We start from the raw sequence: 20356 nt of genomic DNA on the forward strand, positions 1-20356 counted from the left end.
TGATGATGATGAGGATGTGATGATGATGATGATGATGAGGAGGAGGATGAAGATGATGATGATGATGATGATGATGATGATGATGATGATGATGATGATGATGAGGATGAGGATGAGGATGAGGATGATGAGGATGATGATGATGATGATGATGATGATGATGATGATGATGATGAGGATGAGGATGATGATGATGAGGATGAGGATGATAATGATGATCATTATCAAACTATTATTATTAATTATATAATTCCACGATGACACTGTTTCCACCAGGCTGCGATGATGAGGAAGGCCGTAAGATCAGCATCATGGTGTCTTCCTGTTCTACTTCATCAAACGACGAAGGCGTCGAGTCCCCCTCCCTCTACCACGGAGGCTTCCAAGGGCCGTACGAGAAACCCAACGAGAAACGAAACGGAGATCTACGCCTCAACTGCGAGGAAAATACCCCGGAAAAACGCAACCCAGAGAACAGTGAGTCAAAACCGTTGCTTTCAGAGAATCCGGACCAGTTAGAGATGGCACCGCTGAACAACACGAAAAAGAATGAGGAAAAGGAGAACACGGAGTTGTCCAGACAGACCTCAGTGTAGTTCCACAATGGAAATTAATAACTAATAATCATTACAAGCTGACTTTATTTTATAAATTATTTTTAGACTTGTCGGCGCCTGCGCGTCTTTTAACATGAAGGAAATTGCAAGTTTGTCCCACATCTTGCGTATGGCTTATCACCCTCGGAAAAGAGTATCTCGGAAAAGAACGTCCCGGAGAGAGTATTTTGGAAAAAAAATATCGGAAGAGATATCTCGGAAAAGAGTGTCTCGGAAGAGGGTATCTCGCAAAAGAACGTCCCGGAGAGAGTATCTTGGAAAAAAAAAATATCGGAAGAGATATCTCGGAAAAGAGTATCTCGGAAGAGGGTATCTCGCAAAAGAACGTCCCGGAGAGATTATCTTGGGGGAAAAAATCTCGGAAAAGAGTATCTCGGAAGTGAGGATCTCGGAAAATAATTATCTCGGAAAAGAGTATCTCGGAAGAGGGTATCTCGGAAAAGAGTATCTCAGAAGAGGGTATCCCGGAAAAGAGTATCCCGGAAGAGAGGATCTTGGAAAGAAAATCTCAGAAGAGAGGATCTCGGAAAAGGGTATCTCGGAATAGAGTATCCCGGAAGATAGGATCTCGGAAAAAAATATCCCGGAAAAGATCCTGCAAATAAATATCTCGGTAAAAAGTGTCTCGGAAAAGAGTATTCTGCAATTATGCAACATATAAATTCTCATGTGATTGAACAGATACAATGAGGGAATACAAATTATCTTTACATAAACTTCACATGAGGAATAGAAATGATTTAGTCAACGTATATCGATACTGAGTCTTCTTGGGTTCTCAAATGTCGAGAAAGACTGTCTTTACGACTAATGCTGATCCTAGAACTAAATAATTGTGTAACGTAGATCATCTTCACATAAACATCGTCCGATCCTCAAAGAACAAGAAAGATCAATGGAAGGACGCCGGTCGTCAATGTACAAGACACAGGTATCCCGAAGGCTGCTGCTAAAGGAGTGTAACAGATAGGGGACACAAATGACATGCTCCAGGATCCAGCGTACTTTGCGGGCGCTCCCAAAGAGTGACCTTCGGGTGCGCCCGCAAAGCATGCTGGATTCTTGAGCATGCAAAAATAATGGTCATCTGTTCAAGAATTTCTTCAGGTGTTTCAAAGGGTGGTCGGAATTCACAAGGGATGCCATCTATGGTGGTCAATATCAGAAAATGAAGTGAGAGATGGCACAGCTAACGGCTTTCGAATGTTGTCGGCAACAGATAAAGCCGACCGTATTATGTGCAAAAGAGCAGAGGGTTGCAACGACAATAGAGTGCATAATTGATCCGATATCCATGTTGCAGGTCAACAAATGCGATTCAAGGCCCGTAGACCCGACTTGAGTGACAGTGTTGTTTTCTTTTGAATATTCAAAACTCTTATCATTTTGAAAATACTTCTTTTTCGATTGTTTGATAATTTATAAACGGAATTGAGCTGTTTTAATTGTAGGATGGATTGAAATTCACCCCGATTCAAGTGGAATTATTTTGTTACTAAGGTGAACACGGGGTGAGGTCTTTCTATGTCGACTTGATAGGGCTGCTCGTCGTATTTTTAGGGGTCAAAATCGGACCTCAGGTATTTTTAGTGGGTATACAAAAAAATTGGCTTTTTTTTCTTAGAAATGGTATTTTCTAGGGATCCTGAGGTATTTTTAAATAGCAATTTTTGGCGTGCAGGTATTGTATGGGGTATTTTCGAATTTCCTGACGAGCATCCCTACCATTTTTACCCTGAAGACCCCCCTCGAGGGTGAAGATTTCATAACCTACAAACCCACGTGTCACGCAAGTCGAAAATCGAGGGGCTTTAAATCTTGTAGCTCCAAATCGCGCGGCCGCTCCTCAGAGTTAAGTTGCTTTACGCAGGATCAGTTTTACATTTAGGTGAAGGTGCCAAAATAAGGGGAAAATAAGTAAAGGCCTGCAAGCATGCTTGCTTGTAACCTATCGGATATCATGGCCACATACGGCACACAATCCTTCTATGTATACCAAAGAGAATCATGAGAAATCACAGTCATATTTATTTACACACAGGAACAGAATTCTTATAAATATATATATTTTCTTTTTGAGATGTAAACAAATAGGGTAGTACAAGTTTAACCTAGAATTTTGGCCTTGCTTTATCTAATGTCGCTATAGTGCTCTAAAACGCTGCGTAGGGACTGACACGTCGAGTCCTAGAACCTAGCCTTTAAGCCCATTGCAAACAACTCCAGCATCACTGTTGAGAACCTTCCTAGCTAGTACAGCATGCTGCGCGGGACTGGGAAGAAGCTCAACAGCTTTTCCATGTCTCGTGGTCAGTTAAGCGAGGCTGCTGCAATGATGTATCAGGGCCGTAGCAGGGTGTGGGGCACTGGGGGCACGTGCCCTCAATGTGTTCGTAATTTATAAGAAAATCACCAGTAGGGGGGTGACCGTGCCCTCCAATAGTATCTTCATATTTCTGAACCCCCACCCCCTCCTCCCCGATTCGAGGCCTGCTATAGCTCTGACAGATCACTGATGATGGCGTTGTTTGCTCAGGGGTTAGGGTAACTTCTGAATGGACACAGTGACTCAGGCCGGGATGACTAATCCAATAAATTGCTCTGTTTTGAATAAGATTCATTAGGTTCATCTTCACGTTAATACGTTATTTATTACTTCAAACATTTCCTTTGTAGTATTCAAAAGAATATTCCATGAATCACCAATGGTTGAAAATGGACGCAAAATTTATTGTCATCCGTGCTCTCTTTGCGAGATGGGATCCCAATGACTAAAAGGGGGTTTATCAAGCTTGTCGAAAATGCACTGCATTCTCATTTCAATTAGCAGCATGGTTGGGTACGCGACGCGGTCTATTTGACTCGAACGAACTCGTGCCCTAGATGTAGTATAAATATAGTATAAATATACCGACATTTTAGTGACTAGTATGATAGTATAATCTGAAGTACAGGCAAGAGCAAGGTACATAATTTGACCTGCTAAGGATGGAAATGTATAAAAATTGAAGATAGATTTGTTAACTATTTTTGCCATAGGGCTGATGTTGAATATATTTTCGTAAATAAATCAGTAAATCCAAGGTCATTGTACTAAATTCTCCGCTTCGTGTGAAACGCCCGATTTGTGACTTTTAACTGCCACCAGTTATCTCGTACCCAGGGGGGGGGGGTTTGCAGGGGGTGCCTCGCCCCCCCCCCCCCTCCCACAATCAGGATAAGTCCACTTTCTGATCGCATTATACTTTCTATTTGTAGACAAACTATAAACCGAAAGCGAATTTATTAAAAAAAAGGCATTCCAGATCACTCTGGTATGTCATAAATCTATAAGTCAAATCTCCCCGAAAAATTATGTACACTTTTTCGGATTTTACACTACTTCAAATGAATCTCATTTACATACACAAGGGGCTAAATATTCGTGGGCCGAGTCTTTTGAGCTTCTAATGACCGAATCCAGTACAAAGGCAAATGGATGAGGAAAAAGATTAAGCCTTTTTTCGTTTCTACAAGCCAACAAATCAATACTTCTCCAACAGCTTAAAGCACCCGAACCTCTCGTTTGAAGGGTCGAGAATGAGCTACGATCTTCGTAGCATTGGATTTCATGCCTGGCCCCCTTTAGGGGTGTGGGCTTGGAGTGCTCGCACCTCCTACAATTGGCCGCCAAAAGTAGGTCAAATTTTATTGAAGGATCTTAGCAATTTTTATCTCTTTGATATGATACAAAAGACTGCACACTTCTCCTCCCCCTTGCCAAAAGTTCACGCCTGCCATTTGCAGCTTCTGAAGTAGTTAGCGTCGTCATGAAATGCAATACGTGTATTGTTGGTGTGATTTTATTTCATTTTAAACTGAATATCCCTACGATCTTTCCTCACATTTTTCATTTTTCTTCTCGTGCATTACAAACTCTAGGTAACTGCATACGATCAAGCTTCGTCAGCAGTCGCTCACGTGATATACCACGTGACAGTTCAAGTGGGCTTGGTGTGACGTCACCGCGTTGCCTCGTTTCCACGATTCTGGGCAGCTTCGGGGATCCGTAGTTAGTTGATATGTTCTCTGAAGGAGACACACAGGCATCCCGTACGTACCACTGATCACGCCCAGTCAGGAGGCTTGTAGGATTAGAGTACAATGCGGCTGGGGTGCTTGGGCTTCCTGTGGCATCCCCGAAGTTCTGCCACGTACCGACTGGAAGCACTTCTGTGATTGATTTCAGGCGCTCTCGGAAGATAGGGGCGATATTTCCGGTTTTTCCGGTTTTTCTGAAAATAAGTGCTTAGGGTTAGTATAAGTTTTGTTAGAACTGCCCTTTTTGAATTGTCTGTCAACCACTCCTTTGTTATTGTTTATAATTGAAAATGCAACGGTTTATTTCGAAGTCTAAAACTTGCTTGATTTAGTCAATGGAAATGAATTCTTTGGGTGACTTGCTATTGTGCGGGAGCGTATTATGGCGGCGTGATTGGCCATCTTCAATCAGGAGGGCGAGGCTAGGGGGAGGAAGTGAAGGGGTCGCTAGGAGGTGTGTGCTAATGCGGGTATCTGGGAAGAAAGAGTTTGAATCGTCAAAATTTTGCGACCGTTTTTTTTTTTTTTTCAGAAAGCTCGAGTTGACAGGTGTCTATGGCAGATGCTGCATCAATAAGAACCTTTGATTCGTAAGTATCGTTTGGTTTAAAAACATATTTAAAAAAAAAGGTCAGTGCAAGTGCCAAATGAAAGTTTTATGACCGATACGACCCATGAATTTCAAATTATTTGTTCCAAATTCAACTAAAAAATATTAATAAAGCATACGCAGGCCCGTACCCAGGATTTTTCTTTGGGGGTGGGGAGCGAAATCCGAAAAAGTGGTCCTAATATTTCCGAGGGGGGGGGGAGGGAGGAGGTTCTCTGATAAAAATCTGACCATGCCTTTGCAGTATCTCCACGGGACGTTTATTGTCGGATTTGGCTACATACCATTATCCATTATTAAATGCAATTTTAAACATTAAAATGCTCTGAAATTCCTTAAGTTTATTTACCACGGGTCGTACAACTTCCATTTGGCAATTGCCATTCGCCTTTTCAGCTGACAACTTTTTTTTTGGAATAGGTGTGTATGTATACCTGCTAAAGATTGTATTGACAGGCCGCGGAGTATTCCCCAAAATAAGGGGGAGGGAAGGGGAATTGACCTTCCCCAAATTTCCTAGCCTGCTTGCAGGCGTTTACCCGGTGTTTTTTTCGCATTCGCTATGCGCTAAGTCGTGGTCGCCATCTTGTTTTTAGCCGCGCTAGCTTGGCGCTCGTTTCAGCTTTCGCGGCCAGAACAAAACAAGATGGCGGCCACGACTCGGCGCATAGCGAAAACACCGATAAAACACAGCAGGCTACATATTTCCCCAATGTCAGTCGCATGTTAAGCGCATTTGATCATATTTGTTTTCACTCCTTTGTTATTGATTATCTCATTAAAAAAATACAGCGGTTTCTTTGCAAGGAAATTTCAAAATAACATACGAATGAAATCTGATATGTTATTGACGATATTTGATTGATAATATCTTGGCTACTTGCTTGAATTAGCCGATGGACATGGATGCTTTGTGTGACTCGCCGTTGACCGGGAGCGCAAAATGGCGGCGCGATTGTCCTTCTTTATGCGCTATAAGGATACTAGAGACCCATTTTCATTTACCACACTGTACGTACCTGGCGTATTCGTTGAAGCAAATATCGTGACACGTGGTAATTGGTGGTTGATGGTCGGTCACGTGACCAGCCGACATGTATGATATACTACTTTGCACTCCAGGCGCATCGATGGCGTAGCGGGGACCACGTGTTGTCCACGTGACATCCATAATTCCATACGAGGTTTGTCCCCAATCGCGAGAACCTGGAATAAGAAAAAAACAATATGCTCACTTCTCATCACTTTGTCTAAACCTATCCTCATTCCAAATTACCTTGGATTGCTCAAACATCACTTAAAATAATCTCTGCTGTAACTAATATAAACCTCCTTATCATCCGACCCCACTTTACATTACCTAGCTAAGCCACAATAGCTAGGGAGCACAGTAATTGGCTATTTTTGGTTAGTAGACGAGCTAGAGAAGTACATTAATTAAACTAAACAATCTCACTTGATTCTCACTTGAAACGGTTTCACATCGCACCACTTCGCCTCACTAATCCGCATTGATCTTCCTCAAATTTATTCAAGGCTTGTCAATGAGGCTCATTAACCCTCAATTTACCTTCACCTTATCTCGTCGTATATAAAATTACCTTACGTTAATATTTATATATAATTTATAAATCCTCTTACTCTACCTGACCTCACCTAAATTCACGATTACTACGTTCTAATTGCCCTTTATTCACAGTGACACCTTCATTGTCACCTGTGTGAAATGATAGTCACCTGTGTGAAATGATAGTCACCTGTGTGAAATGATAGTCACCTTTGTGAAATGATAGTCACCTGTGTGAAATGATAGTCACCTGTGTGAAATGATAGTCACCTGTGTGAAATGATAGTCACCTGTGTGAAATGATAGTCACCTGTGTGAAATGATAGTCTATGCGGAAGTGTCCCTATTATTTGCTCCGACGTGGCGCTCTCGATCTCCCTCGAGGGGTAGGGACGGGGATGCCTTATGTTCAGTGAGTGGACAAGTCTTTCTCCGCATATCCCCGGTACAAGGTTCTTGCGGACCGGAGTGCTGAGAAGAACAAATCGATCCTCTCGCTCCTCATATTCATCGTCATCCTATAAACAGATGTGTCATTCATTCAATGGGTTGATTTCCAGGGATAGGGGTGGTATTGTGGTACTTGGCGCAAGGGCAAAGCCTTGCCATTCTGGATTTGGTTTATAACTATCTGCAACTTAAAAGGCTCTTTTAAGATAAAAAGCGTTAATTTGTTCAAACTGAGACTAGTGTATAAATACTCGAAGGCTTAGCTGTGGTACCTGAGAAATTGCATGTGTATCTCCTGCAATTTGCTAACATGAACCAAGATATTCAATGCCATTGGGGCAAAACAGGTAAGACTGGGGCAAGAAATGTGAGGCTGGGGCAAGAAATGTGATTGGGGTAAGAAATGTGAGATCGGGGAAAGAAATGTGAGGCTGGGGCAATAAATTTGAGACTGGGGCTAGAAATTTGAGGCTGGGGCAAGAAATGTGAGATTGGAGCAAGAAATGTGAGACTGGGGCAAAAAAGGTAAGATCGGGGTTAGAAATGTGAGATTGGGGCAAGAAATGTGAGATTGGGGTAGGAAATATGAGACTGGGGCAAGAAAGGTAAGAAGAACCTACTCCAGAGTTTTGAAATTAAACGGGAGTGATTATCCGAACTCTTTTCGTGTTAAATTCTGCCAAAAGCAAGGGTATACTCTCTTTCTATGGTAAGGCCCAGAGCGCGATAGGGACATCACCATCTTTGGTGTCAGTTCTAACACACTTATTTCTCGAAGTATGGTAAACTGCGTGGAGCATATACCGAAAAAGCCGTTTATTGGCTCGTCTTTGAGCTCAAACGTCGCTTAGCGTGACGATATCTGGGCAAGGGAGACTTATAGAACGGTGACTAAAGTAGTTTATCTAGGGAATGCTACTCCGACAACACAATCTCTAAATCAATTGAGAGTGCGTGCATAGGACAGTGTTCTCTGCTTTTTATCCGTTGGCTCTCTGTGAACTCGAATGCTAAGGATATGGTTGTGTGCTCGCCTTCCTTTACTTTTGAGAACGACGAACAATGTAATTTTGGTTGTTTTGGTTGTTGTGATCGGAACCCTGACAACACAATCGCTAAATATAGAACGCAAAATATGCGTTTTGAGAGAGTTGGCCCCACTATGATGCAATACATCATGGATTGGGGTTTGTTAGCCCCTTTCAAAAGACAATTAATCATGGTTAGGATTAAGTCGTCCTTGTTAAGTCTTACCTTCATACCAGGGTACACGACATTGGAACTCTCCGATAACTTTTGTAACCGACCAGGTGACGACAAAGACATTCCCATTTTGCTCTTCTCCTTCTTTCCCGTTCTTCTCAAGTGTCTCAACCTATCCATCCGGTTCACTGAACCCATTAACTTGGCAACAACTTTCTTGAATATCTTTTTTTGATCATCAAGACTTTCGAATAAGGCAAATATCTCTAACATCTTATCAACATCAATAAACTTTTCCTCAAACCCTTGATCCGCCCGAACTCCTATTCCACAACCTTCCATTTCTTGTAAACTCCCCTCAATTTTCTCTTTGATGATTGCCGTCTTTTCATCATTGCTAGGCAACAGCGTGATGATGTCTTTGATAGCCAATGGGAAGACGCCTTTGACCATTAGAGGTTTGTCTGAAGAAATCTCGTCCACTCTGCGGTGTATGACTTTGTCGAAAGCTTCCTGAACGGTCGCACCCTTGTTTAGTAGCGATGGAATCAATGCAAATATCTAAAAGAAAAACAAAATATCTCCAATATAGTCTTAAAAGACATTTTTTTCGCAGGACTGCCTAAACATTTGACTCAGTTCAAGAGCGGTGTGTATAGCTGGTGTGAAGAGCGTGCTCCTGTCTCGGGCAATATACTCCCCCCCCCCGGTCTTGAGCGATAGTGTATAAAATGCAACGAAAGTGCTGGCGGCTAGGAGCACTGAGTAATAGATATATTTATTTGCCACTACACACTGATGAAGCAGCAGCTTCAAAACGTCTGAAAGTCTATTTGTTTAGAGCTTTTTACCTTAATACCTATCCACACTTAAACTATACGACTGAGAAAGTGCCAGTCATGGTGCTGTTTTCATGGGTCTTTACCTTCAGAAAATTCTCAAGGTTAAAAATTTCTTTGAGCGGGCCACCCCCCTCCTTGCCACCAATTTTAGCAAATGAATCCGTCCTCTTCAGATTTAGCATTGCCATGACGAAAGCCCGGCCGAGATGCGAGTCACCGTCCTGGTCAAGGGCATCTATGACATCCTCAAATGAAAAGCTCTGTGAAATCTCAGAAAACTTGCGCCTCTCTGGTTCTTTTTTCTCCACTCGAGAGGATTCTGGAATAAACCATAAACAAATTCTGAATTAGAAACAGCGCTAAGCGCTAGGTGCGTTTGCCATTATCTTTGGGAGCCTAGGTGGCTCGGATGGCAGGGCGTCGCTCCCTAGTACTCGTGAGCTCGCTAGTACGTCTCTCTCACCACTGGGTCCCGGGTTCGATTCGCGGTTTCGACGTGAGTTGAGTTAATTGGTTCTCAAAGGGTTTTAATCCGAGTTCTCCGGTTTTGCTTTCTAAGCAAATACCAACAATTTCGATCTTAGCTGTGTTCCGTGATCAGACATGAGTTGTATGATGGCGGCTGCCTGAGGCGCTTTCTTATGCCTCAACTTGAGTTAAAGGAGCAGTAAGAAAAAATGGTCACGTTTCTATAAACCCCTGGGCGCTAGTCACGTGCCTGGTCTCACTGGTCACGTGCCTGGTCTCACTGGTCACGTGTCTACACATGCAGGGTCACGTGTCTACACATGCCTGGTCACGTGTCTACATATACCTGGTCACGTGTGTAGACATACCTTTTCACGTGTCTACACATACCTGGTCACGTGTTTATACATACCTGGTCACGTTTCTACACACACCTTGTCACGTGCTTATACATACCTTGTCACGTTTCTACACATACTTGGTCACGTGTCGACATATACCTGGTCAGGTGTCTACACATACTTGGTCACGTGTCTACATATACCTTGTCACGTGTGTACACATACCTGGTCACGTGCCATGTCTACAAATACCTTGGGGTGCCGTTGTGGTAGATACGATGGAAGCCGAGGAAAGAACTGGTGTGACGTCATAGCTTGGTGGCTTGTGTTCATTGGCTCGTCCCACCCCTGTGTGAACGACAGAGAGAATGTTGATGGCAGGAAATGAAGGGAAGAGTTTTGATCAGTGTTCTGCATTTTGCAAGTAGTCACAATCACAAATTTCTACTGTATTTGTGGTGATAAAAAAAACAGTCTAGTTGTTTTGATGGGCGCACCCCCCCCCCCCCCCCACTCAGCCGCCAAAGCTGAGGTTTGAAAATTTTATCAGAAAAAAAAATCGGTCAGTGGGGGAGAGGGGGGAGCACTGACCGAATTAAAGAATCGACATTTTGTTCATATCAAGAGACTATGATATAAGAGAACGAATCCCCGTGGCCCATGATAACGTCCAAGAAAGCTATTTTTAGATTGCGCGAGCTTGTCAATCATAGCATCCATACATGGTTCGTCGCGCCATATTTGTTTATGGGCACCACGAGCTAGTACAATTTGACACCAAATTTTATCCCTCTACACTTCTTTACTTCGTTCGCTACCTGTTTTTATCCTTTTAGCTTCTCTTCAAGGCTCATAATCACAATGCTACTCATGAAGTGGTGTCCTGTTATCTGTTAAGTTATCTAATGTTTAGTTATCTAGATGTTATATAAGTAATTGAACGGGAAGACGTCAGGGAGACGGTGAATTTGGAGTTCATTGAAGATGCATCGTGCAGACTACTAAAAAGTTATTTTTCTCTGCAATTCGGTGAGATAGAATACCTAGGCATTCTCAGAGTCTATGTTATGTATTTTAATACAAGAAGGCCTTTATTTTTCTTTGATTTATAACATTTTTAGATGAATGAACTTCAATTTTTCACGCACATGTTCAGAAATCATGTCACTGGAATAAGATCTACTTTATTATAAAGAAATATTTTATTGGTAATATCGGTGTGAATATAATGGTATTAAGTTCTGGATGTATCTTTTTCATTAAAAGGGAATTGGAAGAGAATTGTGTTTTGTAAACACAGATTTATGATTGATTGTTGTGTTATAAGTTTAAATTTGCGAATCAGCAGTAAAAACTTTTACTGGGAAAGTTGATCCCAGAGCCTAAAATCACGCACTTTATGCATTTCAATGTCCCAGAAACGGTTGATTGGCTCCAGCGTACTCTATGGAAGATCATTTTTACAGCGTTCTTAAAAAAGGAAGGTATTTTCGGTCAAAAAGATTTCCGAAACATCCTTTGCCGGATCACATTGCTCAAGATGTGGTCGCGCGTAAGACTCATGTTGCTAGGGAAACGTGAGCGCAAACCAATCAGAGACGTATCTAAACAAAATCTGCTTGTTCTAAAAATAGTTTTTACGGACGTCATCATTGGAACATACCCTAATACGGGAGATTCGTTCTCTTACATCATGGTCTCTTGTTCATATAAAATCCATGGCTTGCGCAACCCCTTCGGCAAATCCTGACAACACGCCTGGTAACTGCATCTGCTCTTGATCTCTGCATCTTTATTGTGATCGACATAATTCTTAAAATTATTTTTTATCCATGCATGGACAATTCTTTACATTTGATTAGTGAATTAATTCAAACAGAGTTAAGCAAATCTTATCTAGATTCTCGATAGCACCAGGGACGTCTTGCTGTCAGAAATAGACGTATTCTCCACCTTTTCTCGTCTTCCCGCGTACTTCCGCTTCCGGTCTCTGCGTCGCTCTGGGTCCCCGAGATTGTTCGAAGGTAAACATGGGATTTTTTTTTTCAGAGGTGTAAAAACCTGGCTCTTTACATTGGGGACTGTGTGTTCCTCGTCTTCTCGGATAAGCCTGGGGTCCCGTTTCTCACCGCACATCATTAGAGAGCTTAAGCAAGTCAACACGAACGGCATCAAAAACGGTGCGCGCGCTCACGAATTGCTGAAAAACGGCGCTGACGTCCGTGACAGGAAATCTAGAACGGCATTTTCCCTATTTTTTCGTTCTACGCGCGCGCGGTCACAGACGTCAACGCCGTTTTTCCAACAATTCGTCAGAGCGCGCGCCGTTTTTGATGCCGTTCGTGTTGACTTGCTTAAGCTCTCTATTAACATGTATTTCGGGACGTAAAAGAAACGCTGGGAACGCTGGCGCCTGGTACCATCTTCAGTGACAATATTATTACACACTTACTCACAATCATGATATAGACTGCGAGGAGCAGTCCGTATCTACACACTGACGAGTAATGTGATGTGATGCGACGTGACGTGATGTGATGTGATGTAATGTTTTTACTCGGTTGCCATGGTTACCTGAGACTACTAGCATGCTTTGCAGTCTGCTGGCACGCCTACCGACCAATGGTGGCAGGGCGACAGGGCTTGCAGGCTCTTTTGGAGTGTCTGGAGGAGACAAGTCCCTCGCGAAGCCTGAGTCTGAATATAAAAAACACCAGCATTAAAGAATTTTTGTCAGTCATTCTTTTTATCGTTCACATACGGAATACTACATTAGTCTGTTACCAAGAAGAATATTGAATAACCACCCATAACCAAAGTATGAGAACGGACTAAATTATTTATTTTAGTATTTCAGTTACTAAGTTTAAAGATCCAGCATGCTTTGCAGTGGTGGCGGACTATTTGACTTTTGAAGGGGGGGGGGGGGGGTGATTTTATGTCTGCAAGAATTTTTTTCACCCACTGAATGTGCAGGATTTTATTTCCTATGTACTACTATGTAGGATATTTTTTTTTCTTGGAGCCCACGTCTTTTTGCAGCATTGTTTTCCAATCAGTATTTTTTTTTTCTTTTCTCGTCCTATATCTCTAATATAAAACTCCTACGTTGTGTTTCATTCTTTTTGACCTTCGAATAGATTAAAATTATAATTCAATAAACTAACTAGGTATAGGGATTATGCATGGTAAGACCTTCGTGTCATAGCCAAACGAGTCTTCGCTATCAAGCTCTTACCTTACCATATTGAGTCAGATAGCAAAAAAAAAAAAAAAATGAGAAGCTTCTTTGAAACATTTGTTAGAATGTTTTTTAAGGTTCTGTTGAAATATGTCACAAAACAAGAACATCTTTAGGGGCAAGCATTTATATAGATCCCATCTCCTGAGTTTTAATCGATGGTTGGTATCTCTGCCTATATATGAACACAAAGAAGAAACAACCATTTTAGTTGTTTCCTCTTTCACATTATATTTTATTTTGGAGAAGTCCATCAAATTAATTATGAAAGATTTATCTATTTTATCTATTTATTATATACAATATGATGTTACAGTTTATATATTGATCTATTAAACCTTTTTATTTATTTATTTGTTGTTTTATTAAGTCTTAATAAAACAACAAATGAATAAAAGGTATTTCAAAATAAAATAAAAGTTTGTGACTTCTGTTGTACACTTTTTGGTATTTTTTTTCTAAAATGATTGCAAAGCGCATTATAGCAATAATCATTGAAAAACCTTCAGCATGAGTTGTTTTGTTTTTTTAGAATGTAATTTCTAAAATAAAACCATTGGGAACTAGTTTTATCTGATAGGAGGAGACCACACAACTTATAAGTTTCAACATAGGGTGTGATAGTGGAAAGGGCGAGTCTCAACCAATAGAAACTTTCAAGATTATGGTGAGGAGAAATACAAAATACACATATCAAAAATATAGAGGAAACGTTTTATCAAAGTTATCAGAGAATTTTGATTTAATTTCATAGAGTTTATCTTTTCACACAATGGCTTTGCAACATTTTTTTTCTTAAACTTGTGCATGGATTTTTTTCTGCTCATTTGCTTTGCATGCAATTTTTTTCTTTGAAATGTAGCTTGCAGGATATTTTTTTCAAAATCACCCACCACCCCCCTCAAAAGTCAAATGGTCCGCCCCTTAAATTAATCTTCCTGCGGTTATCAAGATTCTGCAAACTCTCGCCGACAATTTCCAAGAGCTAATAAATCGCCTTCTTGCTTCCGCCATTCAAAATCCTTGAAGTAAGCATTTTCACTGGCCAGCAAAACATAAGCGGTTAAGCAGTTTGAAATTAGTGACGAGAATTTTGAAAACCGCAGTAAGTGGCCAAAAAAGTAGACAACAAAAAACAGTTGATTGACAAAAGAGAAAGTGATTACCACTCGCTAAACCAGGTACGACTTTTGGTTTGTCTCACCTTGTGGAAAGTCAAGACTGCCCAGCTTCTTACCCTGTGACAGATCAAGTAAATAGAATATCCTAGGTTAGTAAATAAGAATATCCTAGGTTAGTAAATAGAATATCCTAGGTTAGTAAATAGAATATCCTAGGTTAGTAAATAGAATATCCTAGGTTAGTAAATAGAATATCCTAGGTTAGTAAATAGAATATCCTAGGTTAGTAAATAGAATATCCTAGGTTAGTAAATAGAATATCCTAGGTTAGTAAATAGAATATCCTAGGTTAGTAAATAGAATATCCTAGGTTAGTAAATAAGAATATCCTAGGTTAGTAAATAAGAATATCCTAGGTTAGTAAATAGAATATCCTAGGTTAGTAAATAGAATATCCTAGGTTAGTAAATAGAATATCCTAGGTTATAGGCAACCTTTGCGAGCAGTAAGTGGCACCTGTTAAAGTGCTCCTAGCATCAAATTCCAGTAACTCGTTTTTAATATATACTTAGCCTGAGATGAAGAATAGGTAAAGAGTTTTCATATGAGATCAGAAAAATCTCGAAATCTCGAATGGTCAAAGATACAAGCGTTTAAAAACAGCTCTTCTTTACACAAATTGACCCCATAAAACGAGCACGCGCGCAGTGAGAACAGCGGGTGCTTGCATCAAGCTAAAATGTGCAATTTTCTAATCGAGTAGCTTTTGAATGACTAATTTCACTTTGAAGAGGTCTGGGATGTTAAGGTTAAAACGCTATTTTTTTTACGCTCATATAATACATGGAAAAACTGTTGTCGCTACCTTTTTTTTTAAGAAAGTGAAATAACGCTTTGCATTATTTTTGTTAATAAATAAACGCTTTTTAGGGGATGTTAGCAATTAAAAATTATTCGAACAACCCTTCGTTGTGAAAGAAAAGGACTAAAAAAGGAAAAAGAAAAAAAAGAAAACGAAAAACAAAAAAAAACTTATTTTAGCCACACGTCCTCAGGGGTATTCCCTAGGGTTTATTTTAGCCACACGTCCTCAGGGGTACTCCCTTGGGTTTATTTTAGCCACACGTCCTAAGAGGTACTCCCTTGGGTTTATTTTAGCCACACGTCCTCAGGGGTACTCCCTAGCGTTAGCAACTGCACTCCTACCCCCCTTCCAAGCTAAGACAAAACCCTAACTGCAAATGATTCTTTGTCCCTGGGGTACTCCCTGGTGATCAGCCTCACCCCTTCCCCTCTCATCTCTTCACCATCTTTATACCTTTACTTGTAAAGAATCCCCCATGTTCTCTGGGGTACCCCCTGGAGATCAGCCTCACCCCTCCCCCTCTCATCTCATCCCCATCCCTTTACCTTTACTTGTAAAGAATCCCCCATGTCATCTGGGGTAACCCCTGGGGATCAGCCTCACCTCTCTCATTTCATCCCCATCCCTTTACCTTTACTCGTAAAGAATCCCCCATGTCATCTGGGGTACTCCCTGGGGATTTGCCAAACTCCGAGGAGATTTTGCTGCTGATTGGTCCAAGTTGTTGCAGCAATTTGCAACCGAGTCGACTCTGCTTGAGCTCGTCGCGGAACGCGCCGTAGTCACTGGGCGAGGCGCGGTCGAGCAGAAAAGGTGGGCGTCGATCGGGAAAGCTGCGTCTTCGGGCGACCGCGGGTAGACGCCGGGTCTGGGAACGAGATGGGAGGAAAATAAGTACTTTTTTCACTCAGCATTGGCTTATAAGGGTAGAATAATAACCTCTATACTGCAAAGTTGTTTCGATCGTAGTGTTTAAGAACATTTCAGATGAAACTGTAAAATGTTAAACATTGCCGAGGCTAAAGACATAAAGGAAAAACCTGGAAAATGGGCAATTCGAGATAAAGAGAGAAGACAAGAGAAGACACCATAGTGAAGTTGCATATTGCGACGGATTTTTTTACAATGGCCATCGGTTCCTTGTATTCCGGAACGATTTTCAAACACAAATAACGTGAGGCCGAAATGCACATACCCAGCTTTTGGCTTTAGATATTTTTTCCTTGAACATCCTTGCGCTATGTTTGGGCTAAGGAACGAAAAGCTCAAATTTCAATGACACAATTAAGTCGCATGAATTTAAAAAAAGTCGCATTTGATATTTTGTTTGCTATTACTCACTAAGTACGTTGATAATTTTTCCGCCTTAATAGATGTGCAATGGGCGTCATGTCATGTTTTTCCGTCATGAGAGGCTAAAATTTATAAAAATCTTAAAATGAGCCAGTTGATTATTCCTAGTTTTGACAAATCAATCAAAATACCCACATAGTCGCGATCGTTAACCAGAATAATGAAAATGGTTCAGCAAAAAACTGATACACGACTCACGGCCATAGTTTTCACTAGATATACGTGTCTCGATTTTGTGATTCAACTGTAGACTCAAAGTGCCAAGTTCCGCATTCTCCTGAACGGAAATCTAGTATTTTAAAAACTACTGTGTTAACCTAATTAACCGCAATGAAAGAGTGATTACGTACGACTTGTGTGCGAACAGAAGATCGCTTAAATACTACCGCAGCGGGCGATGGTCACACATGCGAAGCGGGCGCGGATTAAGAATAATCCAGCGCTATGTTTTAAAAGCGTTTTTTTTTTTCATTTTAATATGTAGACGATTCAACTTAGCGACAACATCAACAGACATGACAATGCAATGAAAACTCGGTGTATATTTGTTCATTGTTTAAGATGGCATAAGTGAATTATTCTGGCATTGTAAAAGTGCAAGCGCCGGTCTCCTGACAGTTGAGCAAACAAATGTGTACTCCTGTACTGAAACTTTGCTATTTGTGTAAATAATAGTGAGTCACCCACAAACAATGCCTCGGGTCCATGAGTTGGAATGAGAAGTGATTTCTGATATGGTACATTTTTCTATTGTATAGCAACTTTATTTTAACACGGTAAAGAAGACATTAGCAATGATATGTCGTGTATAAATTATTTTAAAGAAAAAACTTCCCCCCAATCCGATCTGAAGGAGTTTAAGGATTCGGATTCCCTTTAAAGGATTTTTAATGATTGTGTAATTCCTGAGGATATGTACGCCTTTATCCCCGCGGGGGGGGGGGGGGGGGGGGTTGATGCGCTGGCTCCTCCTGCAGTGGAAAGGACGCGAATTGAGGGATTCCCAAATGGGATCCCGTGTCGTTACGTTACGAGCTTACACGTGATGTGCTTATCCGTCCGTGTCGTTACGTGACGTGCTTACCAGTGTCTTTACGTGCTTAACCGTGACGTGCTTGTCCATGTCGTTACGTGATGTGCTCCCGTGTAGTTACGTGACTTGCTTACCAGTGACGTTCTTACCCGTGATGTTGCGTGACGTGCCTAACCGTGACGTACTTGTCCGTGTCGTTACGTGATGTGCTACCCGTGTCGTTATGTGACGTATTTACCCATGACGTGCTTATTCGCATCGTAACGTTATGTGCTCCGCTTGTTGTTACGTGACGTGCTTACCCGTGTCGTTTCGTGACGTGCTCACGCAAGTCTCGTTACGCGATGTGCTTACCCGTTTAGTCCGTGCGGGTTTTGCCATGACAGGGCTAGTATCCATGGACTCCCAGTCGATGTCCCCACTGTAGTCCATTCCATGCTGTTTTGCGCGCCCTAGGCGCTCGGCAAGTTCCGTCAGGATGACGTTATCACGACTTGGCAGATACATGCTCACCACGCCGAGACTCATCAGCAGGTTTGAGAGGCCCTCCATGTCGTTCACACCTCAAGAAGGTAAAAAAGAAATTACTGAAGAGTGCTTACAGCTAAATTGTTATTGCGCGCCCCCGTTTTCAAAACTCGAAAAAAAAATTATGATCCTTCAATCATCACATCGGTGCATAAAAACCACTTTACAATGCAATTGTTTCGGAAATGCCCGAGTCATGTTTCAATGAACTTGAAGGCGGCAAGAGGCAAGCTCAAGATCGGAACCCTGAGTTTACACCCCCCCCCCCCCCCCCCCCCGATAATCCGGATCAGAAAACGCGAACGGGTTACGCGACAACAGTTTGTGAACAAAAAGAATAAAAAACAGGTGTGAAATGGATGCTTTCTCACCAAATAGTGTACGCAGCGCTTCTTTAGTTTCATCAACAACCTCCGGACTCGCATCAATGAGCCTGCGAATCATGGACAGCGCCGCATCCTTGGATGTCACGTAGAGCCTGGCTAGTGTCCTGACGGCCTGCCGGCGGATGGCTGCGCTCTCGTTGAGTGTATTCTTGATAAGAAGGTCGTAAATCAGCGAGCGCTGCACTCTGGGAAGGCCAAGCTCACTGCAATGAAAGAGGTTTCATGTCGGGCGAAATGCTAGTGGCAGAGCTACCTAATAATGTATAAATAAAGATCAACGTTGAGAAAGACGTTGATGATGATGACATAATAATAATGGATGAAGATGAAGATGGACAAAGTGGTCTAATTAATAAGAGTGGAGGAATAGCGGCGATATCTTTTCTAGCGATATCATTGCATGACATCAGCTATATTCTAGCGGTGCGTGTCATTGCGTGACTTACTTGTCTATCCTAGCGATGTCATTGCGTGACTTATTTGTCTATCCTAACGATGTTATTGCGTGACTTACTTGTCTATCCTAGCGATGTCATTGCGTGACTTACATGTCTACCATAGCGATGTCATTGCATGACTCATCTCTCTATCCTAGCAATGTCATTGCGTGACTTACTTGTCTATCCTAGCGATGTCAATGCGTGACTCACTTGTCTATCCTAGCGATGTCATTGCGTGACTTACTTGTTAACCCTAACGATGTCATTGCATAGATCAGTGAAAACATCTGAGCTACATCGAATCATAACTCCGCTAATGTCATTGAGGACATCTTCCGCTTTCAAAACGCCCTCCATCGTGCGTGGGTACCAGTCCTTTACGACAATCGACTTGAGAACTTCCGACCCTTCCACGGGTCTTGGCCTACGGAGCTACAAAAAAGGGCCCAGTAAAGATCCTTGCCTCACATCCGCACCAATGCATTTCGCTATTTATGCTACTTCTTTTATTAAAAAACGGTCATCTACCTTAACGGTCATCTACCTTAACGGTCATCTACCTTAACGGTCATCTACCTTAACGGTCATCTACCTTAACGGTCATCTACCTTAACGGTCATCTACCTTAACGGTCATCTACCTTAACGGTCATCTACCTTAACGGTCATCTACCTTAACGGTCATCTACCTTAACGGTCATCTACCTTAACGGGTCTCGGCTGCAACTGTTTAGGCTCCGGCGTGCCTTCCGGTTCCGTCTCTGTCTCTGGTCCTTCCGGTGTTGAATGAAAGTTCAAGTCCCTCTCGCCGTAACCAAGCTTCGGTTCTTGTTCCTCTTCTTCTTCTTCCTTATCTGACATCTCTTCAAATATCGCCTGCCTGAAAAAGAAAATGAAAGATTAACCCATTCACTTATTTTTTAGATAAATTTTAAGAAAACAAATAGAACCTCACCCGCTTCCTCCTCCGTACACACCTATTTTAAATGAGATTACACTCGGAGAATTCATGTATCGTTACCCGCAACAGTGCTTTATGGGTATCAAATAAATAAGCAAATAAGCGTAATTAAAACAAACCAAGGCTTCAAAAGTTGTAAAATTATTCATGTTCCTGTGAACATTCCTATGGCTTTCAGATACAAGGATTCAGCCATTTATTCACTGACCATAAAGCACTGCGGGTTACGACACATGGAATCTCCGAGAGCA

General features: G+C 41.7%; 2 protein-coding genes across 8 annotated transcripts in view; one reads left to right on the forward strand and one right to left on the reverse strand.

Moving 5' to 3' along the window:
- Positions 1-3700, forward strand: part of LOC5510816 (shaker-related potassium channel tsha2) — a 28059-nt gene extending 24359 nt beyond the window's left edge. For all 4 annotated transcript variants that reach the window (XM_032379998.2, XM_032379997.2, XM_048722353.1 and 1 more), the window contains one exon: positions 277-3700. In XM_032379998.2, coding sequence (XP_032235889.2) covers positions 277-596 — 320 coding nt within the window. In that variant the 3' untranslated portion in view covers positions 597-3700. The remainder of the gene's footprint in view (positions 1-276) is intronic.
- A 743-nt stretch (positions 3701-4443) lies between these two features.
- The window catches only part of LOC5510818, a 28626-nt gene continuing 12713 nt past the window's right edge, over positions 4444-20356 (reverse strand). For all 4 annotated transcript variants that reach the window (XM_048722352.1, XM_048722350.1, XM_048722349.1 and 1 more), the window contains exons 15-27: positions 19850-20024; positions 19390-19577; positions 18691-18908; positions 18146-18354; positions 16037-16273; positions 14624-14657; positions 12753-12875; positions 10431-10526; positions 9453-9688; positions 8579-9088; positions 7185-7392; positions 6327-6513; positions 4444-4891 (exon numbers count right to left, since the gene is read on the reverse strand). In XM_048722352.1, the coding sequence (XP_048578309.1) occupies positions 4507-4891; positions 6327-6513; positions 7185-7392; positions 8579-9088; positions 9453-9688; positions 10431-10526; positions 12753-12875; positions 14624-14657; positions 16037-16273; positions 18146-18354; positions 18691-18908; positions 19390-19577; positions 19850-20024 (2806 nt within the window). In that variant the 3' untranslated portion in view covers positions 4444-4506. The remainder of the gene's footprint in view (positions 4892-6326; positions 6514-7184; positions 7393-8578; positions 9089-9452; positions 9689-10430; positions 10527-12752; positions 12876-14623; positions 14658-16036; positions 16274-18145; positions 18355-18690; positions 18909-19389; positions 19578-19849; positions 20025-20356) is intronic.

This window comes from Nematostella vectensis, chromosome 15 (genome assembly GCF_932526225.1).
Source record: "Nematostella vectensis chromosome 15, jaNemVect1.1, whole genome shotgun sequence".
Taxonomy (NCBI): Eukaryota; Metazoa; Cnidaria; class Anthozoa; order Actiniaria; family Edwardsiidae; genus Nematostella; species Nematostella vectensis.